The 18793-nt window shown below is 44.6% G+C and overlaps 1 protein-coding gene across 1 annotated transcript in view; it reads left to right on the forward strand.

The window, feature by feature from the left end:
• The window catches only part of LOC137340703 (cytoplasmic phosphatidylinositol transfer protein 1-like), a 166286-nt gene that overhangs the window by 65461 nt on the left and 82032 nt on the right, over positions 1–18793 (forward strand). The window contains exon 3 of the mRNA XM_068003380.1: positions 18047–18195. Coding sequence (XP_067859481.1) covers positions 18047–18195 — 149 coding nt within the window. The remainder of the gene's footprint in view (positions 1–18046; positions 18196–18793) is intronic.

Here is an 18793-nt window from a genome sequence, read left to right on the forward strand (position 1 = left end):
CTGGAATGGGATTTGAACCTGCAACGAACTCACAACCTTCTGACTTAGAGGTGAGAGTGCTACCAACTGAGCCACAGTTGATTAAAAGGCCTTGCTATCTCTAATCCCGTCAGCATAGGTTTTGATACGAGGAGAATACAGACAGTGTTTGATCCTTCTCCCTCTGCTAACTTTTTTAGTTGACTTAATATATTTCTAATATATTTATATTTCTAATATATTTGTTTTAACTACATTAAGAAACGAAGGAAAATCTATTTCCTCTTTCTACACCTTCATCTGTACGTCATCATGGAAAGGAAAATTAAAAGGATCATATGGCACCTTGCTGCCTTCACATCGAGTTGAAAAGGCCACCTTTGATGAATTGGTGCTGATTCTTCTCTATTGATTTTAATAATTGATCAGTCTTGTACAATGTCTGGGATAATGGTTTTGTACTGAGTCAGCAAAGAAATGCAGGTTAATAATAGTTTATTGACCATTCTGTGAGGGAGAAGGTTAGGATTAACATCTAATGAGTTCCATGTAGCAAGGTTGTCTTTTTTATTCTTTATTCCAGAGTGACGAAAGAAATTGCCAGAATCTTCCATTTCAAAAGATTACTTTTCTTTTGACCATTAATCCCGATGGATATTTTACATATAAACTGGACACAGTCTTCCTATTCCTCTTGTATAAAGTGGGCATTGCTAGTGGGGAGAAATCACCTCGTGTCCCCCACACTTTCCGTGTTGAAAGAGGTTGGGAGAGTTATATGCAATGATTGAAGTCTCCTGAATGAAGATGTTGTACAGTCTGTTATCTCTGCTGAATGTCATGGATTATTGTTAGGATGTAACCTATTTTGGAGAAGAGCAGGAGAGTTCTCCCAGTGTCTTGGGCAATATTTATCCCTCAACCCATATGATTAAAACAGACTCTCTGGTCATTTATTTAATTGCTGTTTGTGGGACCTTGCTGTGCGCAAATTGGCTGCTGTGTTTGCTTACTTTGCAACAGTGACTACACGTTGAAAGTACTTCATTGGTTGTAAAGTGCTTTGAGACGTCCTGAACATGTGAGGTTCTGTAGAAATGCAAGTTTCTTTTTCTTTCATGGGATAGCATTCTCACAGGATAGAACCATTAACCACATTTGACACAGGATGGCCGTACGCAGAAAAAAACCTGTCATTTTTATAGCACCCTATCACGTCTCTCAGAAATGTGCCAAAGCATGTCACATACAATTAAGTACTTTGAAGTGCAGTCATGTAAATGCAGTTAGTTGTTATGTAGACAACGCAGCAATCATTTTGCCCACAGCAATGTTTCCCACACAGCAACAAGATGACCGACCAGTTCATTTGTCACATTGTCGTGCAAGAATTTCTCAATGCTGAATATTGGGAGAACAAAGCACTGTGACAAAAGGCATAAAACCAGAAAATGCTCGGAATGCATAGCAAGTCCTACGGTCTAGGATCGTTCAAGGCCGGATTAAAGGTCTTACCCAAAGCCTTAACCTGTCTTTCTTCAGGTGATGACTGATCGATCTGCTGTGTAATTCTAGCATTTTCCTTTTAATTTCATTTGGGTTTCTTTTTCTCCTTATCTCCACTGTCAAACAGACGGTTAGTTCCTGGGTTTACTTCAAGTAACAATTAATGAAGCCTGAGCCCTATTGTCTTTTTGAACTTGCAAATAGCCACCTGGTACTTTCGGCCTTCCCCTTCTACCTGGAAAGTGACAGGGCCTGGAGGATACTCTTGTGATGTTCTCAGACTTTGGTTACAAAGGGTTGTGCATGAGCTCTTTGTTCACTTCTGAACCAATACAATATTTAAAGAAGCTCTATACCTCTGTTTTTCTTGCCTCTTTTACACGAGGGTAAATCTACGGACGCGAGATAAACACATGAGGGAGAAAGGAATAAAAGGTTATGCTGATAGGGCTAGCTGAAGAGAGGTGGGAGGAGGCTCATGTGGAGCATAAATACCGGCATAGACCAGTTGGGCCGAATGGCCTGTTTCTGTGCTGTACAGTAATGGTAGCCATGAAACTACCGGATTGTCGTAAAAAACTATCTGGTTCACTAATGGCCTTTCGCGAAAGAAACCTGCCGTCCTTACCCGATCTGGCCTATATGTGACTCCAGACCCACAGCAATGTGGTTGATTCTTAATTACCCTCTGAAATGGCCTAGTAAGCAATCTCGCTACGAAAAATCATAAGAATAAAACCGGACGGAACACCCGGCATCGGACCAGTAGGCACCGGACACGACAAAGGCAAACCAAGCCCAGTCGACCCTGCAAAGTCGGCCTCGCTAACATCTAGGGACTTGTGCCAAAATTGGGAGAGCTGTCCCACAGACTAGTCAAGCAACAGCCTGACATAGCCATACTCACAGAATCATACCTTTTAGCCAACGTCCCAGACTCTTCCGTCACCACCCCTGGGTATGTCCTGTCCCACCGGCAGGACAGACCCACCAGAGGTGGCGGTACAGTGATATACAGTCAGGAGGGAGTGGCCCTGGGAGTCCTCAACATTGACTCCGAACCCCATGAAATCTCATGGCATCAGGTCAAACATGGGCAAGGAAACCTCCTGCTGATTACCACCTACTGCCCTCCCTCAGCTGATGAATCAGTCCTCCTCCATGTTGAGCACCACTTGGAGGAAGCACTGAGGGTAGCAAGGACACAGAATGTACTCTGGGTGGGGGGCTTCAATGTCCATCACCAAGAGTGGCTCGGTAGCACCACCACTGACCGAGCTGGCTGAGTCCTGAAGGACATAGCTGCCAGACTGGGCCTGTGGCAGGTGGTGAGCAAACCAACACGAGGGAAAAAACTACTTAACCTCATCTTCACCAATCTACCTGTCGCAGATGCATCTGTCCATGACAGTATTGGTAGGAGTGACCACCACACAGTCCTTGTGGAGACAAAGTCCCGTCTTCACACTGAGGACACCACCCAACGTGTTGTGTGGCACTACCACCGTGCTAAATGGGATAGATTCAGAACAGAACTAGCAGCTCAAAATTGGGCATTCATGAGACACTGTGGGCCATCAGCAGCAGCAGAATTATATTCCAGCACAATCTGTAACCTCATGGCCCGGCATATTCCTCACTCTACCATTACCAACAAGTCAGGGGACCAACCCTGATTCAATGAGCAGTGCAGAAGAGCATGCCAGGCGTACTTAAAAAAGAGGTGCCAACCTGGTGAAGCTATAACACAGGACTACATGCATGCTAAACAGCGGAAGCAACATGCTATAGACAGAGCTAAGCGATTCCACAACCAACAGATCAGATCAAAGCTCTGCAGTCCTGCCACATCCAGTCGTGAATGGTGGTGGACAATGAAACAACTAACGGGAGGAGGGGGCTCTGTAAACATCCCCATCCCCATCCTCAATGTTGGCAGAGTCCAGCATGTGAGTGTAAAAGACAAGGCTGAAGCGTTTGCAACCACCTTCAGCCAGAAGTGCCGAGTAGATGCTCCATCTCTGCCTCCTCCCGATATCCCCACCATCACAGAAGCCAGTCTTCAGCCAATTCGATTCACTCCACGTGATATCAAGAAACGGCTGAGTGCACTGGATACAACAAAGGCTATGGGCCCCGACAACATCCCGGCTGTAGTGCTGAAGACTTGTGCTCCAGAACTAGCCGCGCCTCTTGCCAAACCGTTCCAGTACAGCTACAACACTGGCATCTACCCGACAATGTGGAAAATTGCCCAGGTATGTCCTGTCCACAAAAAGCAGGACAAATCCAATCCGGCCAATTACCGTTCCATCAGTCTACTCTCAATCATCAGCAAAGTGATGGAAAGTGTCGTCAACAGTGCTATCAAGCAGCACTTACTCACCAATAACCTGGTCAATGATGCTCAGTTTGGTTTCTGCCAGGACCACTCGGCTCCAGACCTCATTACAGCCTTGGTCCAAACATGGACAAAAGAGCTGAATTCCAGAGGTGAGGTGAGAGTGACTGCCTTTGACATCAAGGCAGCATTTGACCGAGTGTGGCACCAAGGAGCCCTAGTAAAATTGAAGTCAATGGGAATCAGGGGGAAAACTCTCCAGTGGCTGAAGTCATACCGAGCACAAAGGAAGATGGTAGTGGTTGTTGGAGGCCAATCATCTCAGCCCCAGGACATTGCTGCAGGAGTTCCTCTGGTCAGTGTCCTAGGCCCAACCATCTTCAGCTGCTTCATCAATGACCTTCCCTCCATCATAAGGTCAAAAATGGGGATGTTCGCTGACGATTGCACAGTGTTCAGTTCCATTCGCAACCCCTCAGATAATGAAGCAGTCTGTGTCCGCATGCAGCAAGACCTGGACAACATCCAGGCTTGGGCTGATAAGTGGCAAGTGACATTTTTGCCAGACAAGTGCCAGGCAATGACCATCTCCAACAAGAGAGAGTCTAACCACCTCCCCTGGACATTCAACAGCATTACCATCACCGAATCCCCCACCATCAACATCCTGGGGGTCACAATTGACCAGAAACTTAACTAGGCCAGCCACATAAATACTGGGGCTGCAAGAGCAGGTCAGAGGCTGGGTATTCTGCGGTGAGTGACTCATCTCCTGACTCCCCAAATCCTTTCCACCATCTACAAGGCACAAGTCAGGAGTGTGATGGAATACTCTCCACTTGCCTGGATGAGTGCAGCTCCAGCAACACTTGAAGCTCGACACCATCCAGGACAAAGCAGCCTGCTTGATTGGCACCCCATCCACCACCCTAAACATTCACTCCCCTGACCACAGGATGCACTGCAGCAACTCGCCAAGGCTTCTTCGATAGCACCTCCCAAACCCACGACCTCTACCACCTAGAAGGACAAGGGCAGCAGGCACATGGGAACAACACCACCTGCACGTTCCCCTCCAAGTCACACACCATCCCGACTTGGAAATATATCGCCGTTCCTTCATCGTCACTGGGTCAAAATCCTGGAACTCCCTACCTAACAGCACTGTGGGAGAACCTTCACCACACGGACTGCAGCGGTTCAAGAAGGCGGCTCACCACCACCTTCTCAAGGGGCAATTAGGGATGGGCAATAAATGCTGGCCTTGCCAGCGACGCCCACATCCCATGAATGAATTTTAAAAAAAATTCTATGTAAATTCTATGTAATATACAGTTTCTGACCTGTGACCGGTTTCAGCCAAGCAATTCCTTGTTGATATTGCCTGATTCCAATTGCAATTCTCCCATCTGAAAGAGAGCACTATGTACATGTGCCAACAGGGCTGCACTGAGCTCTGCTAACAGCTATTACATCTCAAATGTTCTGAAAACACGGGTAGCAGTGTCTGCACGCTGTAAAAATTCTATGTATTTAATATGACATCCAAAACATTATAATCACCCCACCCCCCGAAGTTGCATTGAATCTCTAAATTCACCTTTCTCTGTAACTCTTATAAGTTTTGTCTATTATTTCAAAACTACCGAGATGATGTTACAAATGAATCTCCCTGTAAGTGTATGTTGTATTATGGACAGTGTTTAGATACGGAGTTTGCTATGTTTTCCCTAATAAGGAGCAATAGCTTGTGTCTATTACCAAATGGAAGGTTAAAATAAGATAATATGGGTTCCCTTGGGTATGCTACTTGGCTGACTAGCTGTAGCTTTCTGATAAATCCCCCTTCCAGTTGAAATAAGCAGGAAATTACTGTTTTTAAATGGACTGCATGTTCTTGAAATGGGCAGACTGATCAGGTCGGTGTTGATGTCATGGTGTGAAGACCCGTTACTTTTCAATGGCCTGAGAATCGACAGAGCTCAGGAATGCCCTGCTGGTTAGGAACTATGAGTGATGCTCATTTCTGTGAGAAATAAGTGAACTTCAATAACTTTTGAACTGTAAATGTGTCTGATCGAAGGCGGGGAAGGAAAAGCCATGATTTTAACTGAATCAGTGTAACCTTTCGCTGTGATTAGCTGCCAGCACTATTTTGTGGTCACTGTTGTATTCTCCCCATCAAAACCACCATTTGTTTCAGTGAATTTTCTCAATCGTGATTCTAAAAAGTAGCTCACAAAAAGATGAAAACAGTATGTGCTTCTAGGTAGTTGACAGTCCATGAAAACAGCCTGTCCAAGATAATATGGGCTCCCTTGGGTGTGCTGCACGTTCTCGTAGGAAGCAGGTGGTGGCCATTTTTTGTCACCGTGTGCTTTGGTTTCCTGTTGGTGACATCACCCGATGGTGCAAATCCACGAACAAAGTGGGATGTTGAGCTCGCGTAGAAAGGAGACCACATCCCAACAGTCTGGGCAGGAATTGACCCAACATACTGGAGGAGTAAGGTGAGCGTGCTGACTCACAATGCCAATTCCCCGGCCTTCCCCCCTTTCCCTCCCCCCCCCCCAGCTCTCCTTGCAATTTTTCTTAATGGCACCTCATCACCATGATATGACTTAAGATCAAAGGCCAAAGTGAAGATCAGATCTGCACCGCTCCATGGTGTTCCATGTTTGTGTACCAACCTGCTGTGTCCCTGAAGGAACGACACTCTTTTTTCTTTCCATTCACTGACTCACTGAACCTGCACCTAGGGTTTCCAACTCTGGTTGGACATATTCCTGGAGGTTTCATCACATGACCTCGTGCCTCCAACCACCCCGCCCCCCCACACCCCACTATTGGTTGCCCGACACGTCCATCCCACGCTCATTGGAAAATGAACAGACCCTTCTTTGGATGATTTTTGGTGTCAGTCAAACAGCCTTTTTTTCCCATCTCTAATATTTTTACAACTAACAAACAAAAGTGTTCAAGGAAAATGAAAATAAACCACACAATTTGTTTAATGACCCGATGATTTTTTTCCCTGGTTGCTCATCGCAGGTGTCCTGGAGATTAATCTTTAATTCCTGGAGACTCCAGGACAATCCTGGAGGGTTGGCAACCCTCCCTGCACACTAGGTATACGCGTGAGCAGTTCAGAGTCAAACCCACAGTTTTTGCCTCCTTCCCTGTGGGGAACTGTGTGGCCTATACTCAAGTGTTTACCTGCAATGGCATGCCTGAAATGGCAAACTCGGCAGCATGGGAGATTGTGGGCACAGACAAATAACCCGTGCTGCAACCAGCCGTGCGACCAAACTCCCAGAAATCATGTCAATTTAAAAATAGATCTTCAAACCAAAGACCAGTGCGACCTAATCTACCAGTTTACCATCGGTCTGATTAATGTTTCTTTAACGTGATTTGTGTCTATACTGGTGGCCTTATATTTCAGTCCCTTCCTAACTTAGATTGGAAGTGTGAAAATTAGTCTCTTTTTAATGTTTATCAAGCCTTGAAAAGCTTGAGGAATAAAACGGCCGCAGCATATTGGTTTTTGTCACTGGAGTCGACGGCATCGTTTACCCTGCACCTCATTTGCAGCTTTGCTCCATGCAAGCGAGGGAGGGAGCCCTGCTTTTTAAGCACGAGAGGAAAGTTGTTCTGTCCTCAGATAAAAGAGATTTGTACTTCATTGTCTGATGTGCATTACATTAGATGAGCCTTCGCTCTGTGTTGGTTGCAGGTGGCAACTTTCCAAAAGTCCCAAATGGACATAGCTTTGGTTCTTGTAGGCGAACAATTAGGTCAAGTGATGGTCTTTTCTGTTTGTGGAGGAGAGGTTGGGTGGAGTGGAACACTCGCTGCTGAGCAAACTGCTCTAATCTAAGAATTTAGATAAGAATCCACCATTGCTGATAAGGAACAGTTACACAGCAAATGGGTTGGTCTCAGGAAGGAGATAAGAGCAGATTATTAACACCTCTATTGCTTAGACCCAGCCTGGTTTTGAAAAATGGCTGGCGTCTGCTGTAAGGTCCATAGGGAGCTCTTCCACTATTGACATTTGTAAACAATTTTACAACACCAAGTTATAGTCCAGCAATTTTATTTTAAATTCACAAGCTTTCGGAGGCTTCCTCCTTCGTCAGGTGAACGTCGTTCACCTGACGAAGGAGGAAGCCTCCGAAAGCTTGTGAATTTAAAATAAAATTGCTGGACTATAACTTGGTGTTGTAAAATTGTTTACAATTGTCAACCCCAGTCCATCACCGGCATCTCCACATCATGACTATTGACATTCTTTGCGTAAAAGCTACTTTAGTACCAGCTTGACTGAATACTTTTTAAGTATATGAATGGCATAATGTTCACTGTTTGTTTTTCCTTGTTGATTTCCTAGTAGATCATCTTGTTGTTAAGCAGATTATTATGTCTTCGTGTTCCGTACAGCATGTCTTTAAAAAGTCCATCTTTCAATTTATTTTGACTCTTGTACTAATTGTGTAACTTTGCTAGTTCACCACGTTTTATCTCATGAGTATTCCATGTGTAGGAGATTGGAGGGGGGGGGGAGAAAGGAGGGGGGAGGGAGGGGGCCACAGGGAGAGCAAGCAATTGACCATATCTCTTAAACAGCCTGAATGATCCAGATCTACTAGTTCTAACCTCCGTTAAATATGGCCAAAAGATTCTGCTGGCTGTCTCCTTTTGAGAGAACCCTGCCTTGCTGTTCTTTTGATGCCATTAGTTGAATCTCACCTGCATGTTGAGAGAGATTAATGAAGAACAAAATAACTTGCTTTTATATAACAACAACCTTATTTTCCCAGTGCCAACAACAACAACTTGCATTTATATAACACCTTTAACGTAGTAAAACATCCCTCGACACTTCACAGGGAGTGACTGTCAAACAAAATTTGACACCGAGCCACATCAGGAGATATTAGGACAGAAAGAGGTAGGTTTTAAGGAGCGTCCTAAAGGAGGAGAGAGAGATTTAGAGGCGGAGAGGTTTAGTGAGGGAATTCTAGAGCTTAGGGCCTTGGCAGCTAAAGGCACCACTGCCAATCATCTCCTCAGGATGTTGCAAAGTGATTCATGGCCAATGACTCGCTGTTTGAAAGGTAGTTGCTGTGTGCAAACACGGCAGCCAATTTGCAGACAGCAAAACTCCGCAAAGAGCAAACGAGATGAACGACCAGATAATCTGTTTTGGTGGTGTAGGTACTGGAGATGGAGGCAAAGACTACCCGATCTGCTCAGTGTGAACTGCCCTACAACTTGCATGAAACTAACTCAGCCACTAGGGATGGAAAGAGAGACACAGATATTGGGGTTGCTGGAGTGATTGGTGTTATAATTTTTGGGCTGCACTAGACATTTCTTTTATACTCAGTGCCAAGGTCCACTTCTGTCAATAAGTCTTCACCCCTTAGTGAACTGAAGTGTGACCTAAAATGCACAATATCTGGTCATTTAGTATTATGCAGAGTTTTAGAATCATAGAATAATACAGCACTGAAGGGGGCCATTTGGCCCATCGTGCCTGTGCTGGCTCTCTGAAAGAGCTACCAGTTAGTTTAATTTATTTTAATTAATTTAGATAATGGAAGATCAACATTCTGCCTGAGCAAAAGGGGTGGGCTATAATCTATGAATCAGGGTTATTAAAAGTAAAAAACAAACAGTAGGAAAGCAGCAGATACAACTAGATTACAACATTAATCTTAGAGGTCTTCAGTTCAGTGATAAAAAAGAATAACTGCCACTCTGTGAAACTTGATTCTCTTCATAATACTGAACCTGGGCCAGTGTTTGTAGCACAGTATTTATACCCAAGGTTGAGTCCACCCCACAGAGGCTTCACTACTTGCCTCTATACAGGATGCAGTACAATAGATGAGAAGAACTCAACTAGTCAAAATCTGCTGAATATATTTCTCTGCCTGTCAATCAACATCTTCTCCAGAAACATCCTTTGTGACATCCCTGTTGCGAGAAATGGGTCACTTAAATTCAGATTTTGTAGGCGTTCGAGACTGCCACTGATCAAACACAGCATACAGTGGATAGCTGGAAAATCTGCTAATAGCATACCAACCTCCCCTGATGGGTTGGCAGTTAGTTCTGTCTTTATAACAGGCTCCAAAATAATGACAACTTCCCAGCTAGACTGAATGTTAATGGCCATTGACATCACATTCTAACAGCTAATCTGCCGTGGCTGCAGTGTGTCCTATCTACAGGATACACTGCGGCAACTCGCCAAGGCTTCTTCGGCAGCACCTCCCAAACCCGCGACCTCCACCGCCTAGAAGGACAAGGGCAGCAGGCGCACGGGAACACCACCGCCTACAAGTTCCCCTCCAAGTCACGCACCATCCTGACTTGGACATGAATCGGCCGTTCCTTCATCGTCACTGGGTCAAAATCCTGGAACTCCCCACCTAACCGTGCTGTGGGAGCATATTCACCACACAGTCTGCATCGGTTCAAGAAGGCGGCTCACCACCACCTTCTCAAGGGCAACTGAGGATGGGCAATAAATGCTGGCCTTGCCAACGATGCCCACATCCCAAGAATGAATTAAAAAATATATATAACCTTTCAGGCATTTCTTTGAACCAGCCAGAAGGTGACTGAGAAACCTGTAAATGTAGCATGTTTGTTTGCACTTCACCAGTCATGACATCGCTTTGTTTATCTTCCCTCGCTATGTAAAGTGAAGAGAAAGTCAGAACCGAATTGGAAAAAAAGAATCAATTAAGCATGACTTCTAGATTCTTCTATGATTTTTCTGGGCTGGATCAATCATTTTTAAGGCGGAAAGTTATGTTTCAGAGAATATTGATTGACTCTGCAAACAATCTATTGCACCTATTTTACAATTACATCTTGACACATGTAATTGTTAGTTTTATTAATAAGCTCTCCTATTCAATGCTTGCGATTGATTTTAACAAGATTGCTGGTCTCTGCTTCTAAATTTGCTTCGGAGCCAAAAATTACTTAAACAGTGGCTGTGGACTTTATTTTTCAAAATAATGCTCTGAAATCACAGGAGCTTGGCAGATAATATACGAGTGATGTGTTCAAGTGAATAACATAAAGAGCCTGATTTTCTGCTGCAGGCTCTGCCCAGGATTCAACCTTCAATTTAAATGTTAGAGCTGTCGCTTCCCAGACTATAGTTTTGGACAAGAAAACCCTCATGTTCAAAAAGTATTGTTTTCTTCTTATGGTTTTCCATGACCCTACGACCACCCTCCCCTCCCCACCTAACTTCAGAATATGGAAACATCCAGTCTTTGAAGCACGCTGGTATTATTCACAAAGGGTTGGGACACAGATTTGATATCTCCTCAGTTTTCCAATATCGGGCATTCTGCTGTGGAAAGGCACAGGTAGAGATGGAACCCCCCTCCCCCCTCCCCCCATCAGTAAGGAGGGTTTTTCTGGGGCCATCATTAAGCACTTCTTGGCATCATTTCAGATTGGCACTGATCGAGCCTTGGAGCAGGCTTACTGTCCATCCTCTTGCCTGTAATATGTAGCCATGATGTGGAGATGCCGGTGATGGACTGGGGTGTACAAATGTAAGGAATCTTGCAACACCAGGTTATAGTCCAACAGTTTTATTTGAAAATCACAAGCTTTCGGTGGCTTTCTCCTTCGTCAGGTGAGTGTTGGTTATATGCGGTAATATATGCGGTAATTTTCAAGGAATCCAACACTCACCTGACGAAGGAGAAAGCCTCCGAAAGCTTGTGATTTTCAAATAAAACTGTTGGACTATAACCTGGTGTTGCAAGATTCCTTACATTTGTACACCCCAGTCCATCACCAGCATCTCCACATCATGTAATATGTAACCAGGGGAAGCAAAAATAGTCCAGCACAACCTTTTAGATTATTCCTGATTTCTTTCTCGTTTTATTTTATCAGTGACTTCTCACAGGTTTGTCATAGGATCTGCTGGAATCCTTCTGTGAAAATTGGCTGAATGTGTAAGTTGAGTGTTAATTATCAAAGTGGCTCAAATCCTAGGCCTGATAAGCTTTTGAGTAAGGATTATAAAAACTAAGTAGTAAAAGATACTTTGCTGCAGAGCTAGAAGGTTTTTTTTACAGATAATGCTTGGAATCATCTCCATTCGTGCTTATGTCTGACAAATGTAAGTTCTCTGAAGAGTTGTTAAAGCTAATAGTTCCTCGTAATAACCCAGTGCATTAGGCCTTCTCGAGAACATTGTGATATGAGCTCCATCGTTTGTGGCTCCCTCACGAACCAAAAAGCCTTTCTTTCCTCCCCTCCCTGTCCTTGGCATGTGGGCTGGCAAGGCCTCATTTATTGCCCATTCCTAGTTGCCTAAGATGGTGGTGGTTGTCCTTCTGCTCGAATTGCTGCAGTCCTTGTACTGGTGGCGCTCCCACAATGGTGTTAGGTAGGGAATTCCAGGACACTGGCTCAGTGACAATAAAGGAACGCTGATAAACGCCCCGATCAGAATGGTGGAGAATCTGGAGGTCCCACGACAATGCTGCTCCTGTCCTTCTCAGTGGTTGGGGTCACAGGGGAAGGAGATGCTGTCAAAGTTGTCTTGGTTAGTTGCTGCAGTACTGGGATATGTTCCCATGAGCCTAGCTGGCGAATGTCATCAGGCTATTTGACTCTGCAGAGCACCAGACCTGACCCTGTCCTTACCTACGTCCAGATGTATGCACTTTCCAGCAGGGGTCACTGGATAGAAATTAAGTTGATTTGCACCTCCTCCCTCCCCATCTCCATCACCTAGGTTGTTGTGGGCTATTGTGGTACCCCTAGTGCATTTTCGGCCAGGGCTCAGTTGGTCGCACTCTCACCTCTGCGTCAGAAGGTCGTGGGTTCAAGTCCTACTCCAGAGACTTGAGCGCAAAATCTAGACTGACTCTCCCAGTGTAGTATTGAGGGAACACTGCATTGTTGGAGGTGCACATCTTTCGGATGAGACATTAAACTGAGGTCCTGTCTGCCCTCTTAGGTGGACGTAAAAGATCCCATGGCACTATTTCCATGAAGAGCAGGGGAGTTCTCACTGATGTCCTGGCCAATATTTATCTCTCAACCAACATCACTGAAAACAGATTATCTGGTCATTATCTCATTGCTGTTTGTGGGACCTTGCTATGCACAAACTGGCTGCCGTGTTTCCTACATTACACAGCAGCTACATTTCGGAAAAGTACTTAATTGACTGTAAAGTGCTTAGCAGCGTCCTGAGGTCGTGAAAGGAGCCATATAAAAGCAAGTCTTTCTTTTTTCTTTCTATTGCCACTTCTACTGAAATCAACCAAAGACGCTTTTATATCGTGCTCGAACCACTGGGCCTTGATTTGTGGGTCACATGGCAACTACACCAAAGATAAACTTGCCAAGATGGTTCAGGCAAGCTAGCGGTTTTTAACCGGGCCTTTTTTTTACCTCAACGTCTGGGTTGTCTCACTGGATGAAGAGTGTTTTAATTTGAATATAGTGAGGTACATACTATACGAGAATTGCCCTGCATTGTTTTTTTAATGACTTTGAATAACTATCCATAGGGTGTTTGTTTTTTTCTCCCTCCCCATTTCTTGACTCACCTGTGACCTTTCCTGCCAGTAGGAGAGCCGTTGATGTAACTGCCCCCCTGAATTTCACTCCATCTCTGGGGGAGCAGCTGACCCCGAATGGCGTCTCCCCTCCATAGCGCAGCTGACATTGGGAATTCAGCAGGTGGACCATTGTGGGGCACACACCTGACTCTTATCAGTTCATAGTGCAACACTTTTGGGGAACTTTTTCTACGGTGCAAAGTTTCTGTTGGTAACATTGTTGTCGTGACGCTAAATGTAAATCTTTCTAATGAACTCGTTTTTAATCTCTTCTCTTTAGAAATAGTTTCTTAATGTCCAATATTATTTAGAATAGTTGGGTAGAATGCTTAACTTCAGATGTTCCTAACAAGGAAAATTAGTGTGTGTGTGATACCCTTGTTACATTTGTTGTGTTTTTGGACAATTTTTCCATGGGATCAGGAAAAAGATGTATGCTTTAAAATAATATTGTAAAGCATAGTATATTTATGCAAGTTAAAAACGGGGTTTGGGATGATTGGTAGCTAAGATGCTAATGAGCTAGCTTTGATATTGTTTCCTTATAGACTGCAAACAATCAGAAATTTGTTAGCTTATCCCGGTAATCAATAACGCCCATTGTGTCGGATAGCCTTTGATCCCCTATAGCGAGTGTCAACAGTGAAAGATATAAGACAAGTGACAGGGACACAGGCAGGGAGGCAGGCTTTTAAATCAGGATGCTGCACAGGCAGTCAAGTTTTTGAAAAAGAAAGCTGTGAAGCAGCGAGGCCCAGAAGGAGATTGGGGGAAGGATACTACGCAGAGAGCAGTTAGAAATGATTTTCTTTAAGTCAGGCAAGACTACCCACCGATGCATGAAAGTGCAGTGTGCTCATTATTTTGTGCTATGATGTGAAGAATTGAACAAAATTACGAATTGAACAAAGTGAATCTCATTATAAATGTGTTGCTCTGTATGTTCACTCACGCTGAAATAAAGCAACTTAACGATTCGTATCAATCCACCAAGCGTTTGCTCAGCCCACCTGCAGAGAGATTGAAGGAGTACACGTGCGAAAGGCATGAATATCCAGTTCAGATCACAAAAGGATGTTATTGTTATGCCCCTCAGTTATGCTATCGTACAAATAATTACAGGGCAATGTGAGTCAACGTACGTAAAATTAAGATGCTCAGACTGCTGAGGGAGCAACCGACAGCATTGAACCCAACATATATCTACAGCGGTCCTGAATTTGGAACACACTGCAATTTTCTTGCTGATTGTATCTCAGTTGTGATAATTTGGCACAAAGATTATAGGAAGGAACTACCAGACCTGACTTCATTTTGATTGTGTTGGCTGCACCGAGACATACCATTGGACTAGTGTTGTGTTGATTTTGGAGTAACAGCTGGTGCTGACATAATATTCCATGTTAAGATACTATCTACATGCTGACCCTCAGTGACATCATCAGAAAACATGTCAGGTTCCACATGTATGCTGACGACACCCAGCTCTGCCTCATCACCACCTCTCTCGACCCCTCCACTGATTTGTCACACTGCTTGTCCAACATCCAGTATTGGATGAGCAGAAATTTCCTCCAATTAAATATTGGGAAAACTGAAGCCATTGTCTTTGGTTCCCACCACAAACTCCGTTCCCTCACCACCGACTGCATCCCCCACCGACCCCTGTCTGAGGCTGAACCAGACTGTTCGCAACCTCGGCGTCCTATTTGGCCCTTGGATCAGCTTCCGACCCCATATCCTTTCCATTACCAAGACCACCTACTTCCACCTCTATAACATCACCCGTCTCCAACCCAGCCTCAGCCCATCTGCTGCTGAAACTCTCATCCATGCCTTTGTTACCTTTGGACTCAACTATTCCAATGCTCTCCTGGCCGGCCTCCCACCTTGCACCCTCCTTAAACTTGAGTTCTGCTGCCCCTGTGTCCTAACTCGCATCAAGTCCAGTTCACCCATCACCCCTGTCCTCGCTGACCTACATTGACTCCCGGTCCAGCAACGCCACGATATTAAAATTCTCATCTTTGTTTTCAAATCCCTCCAATGGCCTCGCCCATCCCTATCTCTGTGACCTCCTCCACCCCTACAACCATCTGAGATCTCTGCACTGCTCCAATTCTGGTCTCTTGTGCATCCCCGACTTTCATCGCTCCACGATGGTGGCCGTGACTTCTGCTGCTTAGGTCCTAAGCTCTGGAATTCCCTCCTTAAACCTCTCCACCTCTCTAGCTCTCTCTCTCCTTTAAGACACTCCTTAAAAGCTACCTTCCACCTGTCCTAATATCTGCTTATGCGGCTCGGTGTCAAATTTTGTTTAATAACGCTCCTGTGAAGCGCTTTGGGACGTTTTACTATGCGCTGTATAAATGCAAATTGTTACATTGTTGATTGCTTGGTAAGCCCGAAAATGTACAGATATCAGGAGACTGTTGGACTGCCCAGAGAACGTTGCACAGTCCTTTTTTACCCGATTTTATGTGGCACCACAGAAAACTGTGAAGAAATTGATAACCTCTTTTCTCTCATTGAAAGATTTATTGGTGATTCTTGCAGGTCTAGCACTTTTCTCCGGAGAATGTGCTTGAACAGCACTGAAGTGTGGCCGGTTTTCTCATTTGCAACCAAATCATTAACTGCAACAAAGCGGGCGGCTATTTTTAGCTACCTCTTGACATCAAAGTGACGTGGCTGCCTCACTTGTGTTATTTTAGGAGCCCAGCGAGGAAGGAGCTCATCTGTTAAACATCACGCTGCAGGGGCGAGGGGAATTAGACCCTGGTTGTGATGATGGATTGTGTGTGCAGAATATTGATGGGAGTGGAATTAGAAAATTCCGCTTTGAGGTCTATTCTGAAGTACATGTCTGAAAGAACAGTCTGCTCTTTTGCAATCTCCTGTGGCATAAATCACAATGCATCCGTACAACATTCAGGAGTTTCATTATTGATGGAACGAAGCATCGTTGCTATTGAAAAGCATTTGCAAACCTTTTGATTTCCTCCCTTTGCACACATTAAATCATTTTGAAACAGCAAGCGTACTACTCGAAAGAAAGACTTGCATTTATATAACGCCTTTCATGAATTCAGGATGTCCCAAAGCACTTTACAGCCAATGAAGTACTTTTGAAGTGTAGTCACTGTTGTAATGTAGGAAACCCGGCAGCCAATTTGCGCACAGAAAGATCCCACAAACAGCAGTGAGATAATGACCAGATAATCTGTTTTAGGGATGTTGGGACAAATATTGGCTTTGGTCTGCCAGGGTTCCCACTCCTGATCACTACCAAAAATTACCTCTGCTGGAAGGCAGGACAGGAGCTGGCTCTGCCGTGATGCCCCACGCGGTCAAATGGCCAGCTCATCTCAAGTTCAGAGATGAAGAACAACAACTTGCACTGTGCAGCCTCCAGCCACTCACCCCCCATAGAACCATACCCCAGCAAGGTATCAACCCCTCTGTGAGGGAAGAGATGGGGAAAAATTGATGACGAGGGACCAAAAAAGAAATGCTGGCATCCACTTGATTTGAATAATTTAGATCTCCTAGCTTTTTGTCAGGGAAGGGCTGAATATGCCTTTATTTCTCTTGTTCCTGGCAGATGCTGAAGCAGTCCTATTCCTTCCAATTCCAACTGTCCAAATACTTCATTGTTCTTTATTAAGGCACTATATTTATTTCACTTGTGCAGCAGCATCTTTTTTAACCAAACGCTATCTTGTTTCTCCGACAATGTTTCCTGTGGTGTATTTGCGTTCGTTGTTCACTTCTGTCTTTAAGCCCTTTGGGCATTCCGTCATTATAACAGTGAGAACACGTCAAGAATACATCATTGGCGGTAAAGCACTTTGGGATGTCCTGAGGTGGTGAAAGGAGCTGTTTAAATGCAAGTTCGTTCTTTCTTTCTCTCTTTCTTTCCTTTTTTCTTTCATTCCTTCTCTCTCTTTATTTCTTCCGTGTTGCTGTTTCATAAACTTTCATTGATATTGGATGTTGTGGTCATTATTAGTAATTATTGAATTAAATTGTCCACTGCTGCAACCTACCCAGTGGGATGACTTTTCCTTATTTCTGCTGTTTGTGGGACCTTGCTGTGCGCAAATTAGCTGCCGTGTTTCCTCCAGTGACCGCACTTCAAAAGCACTTCATTGGCTGTAAAATGCTTTGGGACATCCTGAGGTCGTGAAAGGCACTATATAAATGCAAGTCTTTCTTTATACTCTCATAATATTCAACTGTCAGACTCCTATCAAATTATGAATAATCTTTCCAATTGTTGGAGGATTTAAAGGCTGCAAAAACAATCTGAAACTCAGAGATTGCACCGTGATTGCTGCACGGTCACAATATCACAGAATTTTAAAGCGCAGGAGGCCATTCGGCCTATCGTTACTGTAACGGCTTTCTGAAAGAGGTATCTGTTTCTCCCCTGCCCATTTGATTTGTTTCACATATTTATCCACTTCCCTTTTTAAAGCTACTAATGGAATCTGCTTCCACCACTCTTTCTATTGGGGTATTCCATGTCCTAACAACCTTCTGAGTCCGACAGTTTGGTATTAATCCGATTATGTTTCTTTTCTTGTTACAGTACAGGATAGGACAGCTGTACACTATCAGCAAACACAGCCACGAGCAGAGCGACAAGGGCGAAGGGGTGGAAGTAGTTAAGAACGAGCCCCATGAGGATCCCGTTCACGGAAAAGGACAGTTCACTGAGAAGAGAGTCCATTTGTCCAGGTAAGCTGTTCGAAGCCTGTGGTTGTGATCTAACAGACGATCAAAGAACCCCTCCCCCCCCCGGATGTTTAACAGACAGAAGCTCCGTGTGGACACTGCTACAAATGTGATTAGCACTTTTGAGGGTTTGAAAACTTTTGTTACTGGCCTGCCCTCCTGACTGAGACAGTAATAGTGACGGTGAAGATGTGGAGGCCAATCTGGGGAGGGGGAGCGAGTGATGAAATGGATAACAGGAAAAAAACCATAAAAGAATAAAGGAGGACTGGCCAGGAGTTTCTTCTTCCCAAAGCGAATACTTGGGAGTCCTGAAAATAGCTTGGACAGGGGACGATGGGGTTACCGACACACAGCTGGATGCAGTGTTGCCACCTCTGAGATTCTGCAGCAGCATCCATAAATTTGAGCTCATCCAAAACTCTGCTGCCCGTATCCTAACTCGTACCAAGTCACCTTCGCCATTCACCCCTGTGCTCGCTGACCTACATTGGCTTCCGGTCCGGCAACTCCTCGGTTTTAAAGTTCTCATCTTTGTTTTCAAATCCCTCCATGGCCTCGCCCCTCCCTATCTCTATAACCTCCTCCAGCCCTACAATCC

The sequence above is a fragment of the Heptranchias perlo genome, chromosome 22, assembly GCF_035084215.1.
Source record: "Heptranchias perlo isolate sHepPer1 chromosome 22, sHepPer1.hap1, whole genome shotgun sequence".
Lineage (NCBI taxonomy): Eukaryota > Metazoa > Chordata > Chondrichthyes > Hexanchiformes > Hexanchidae > Heptranchias > Heptranchias perlo.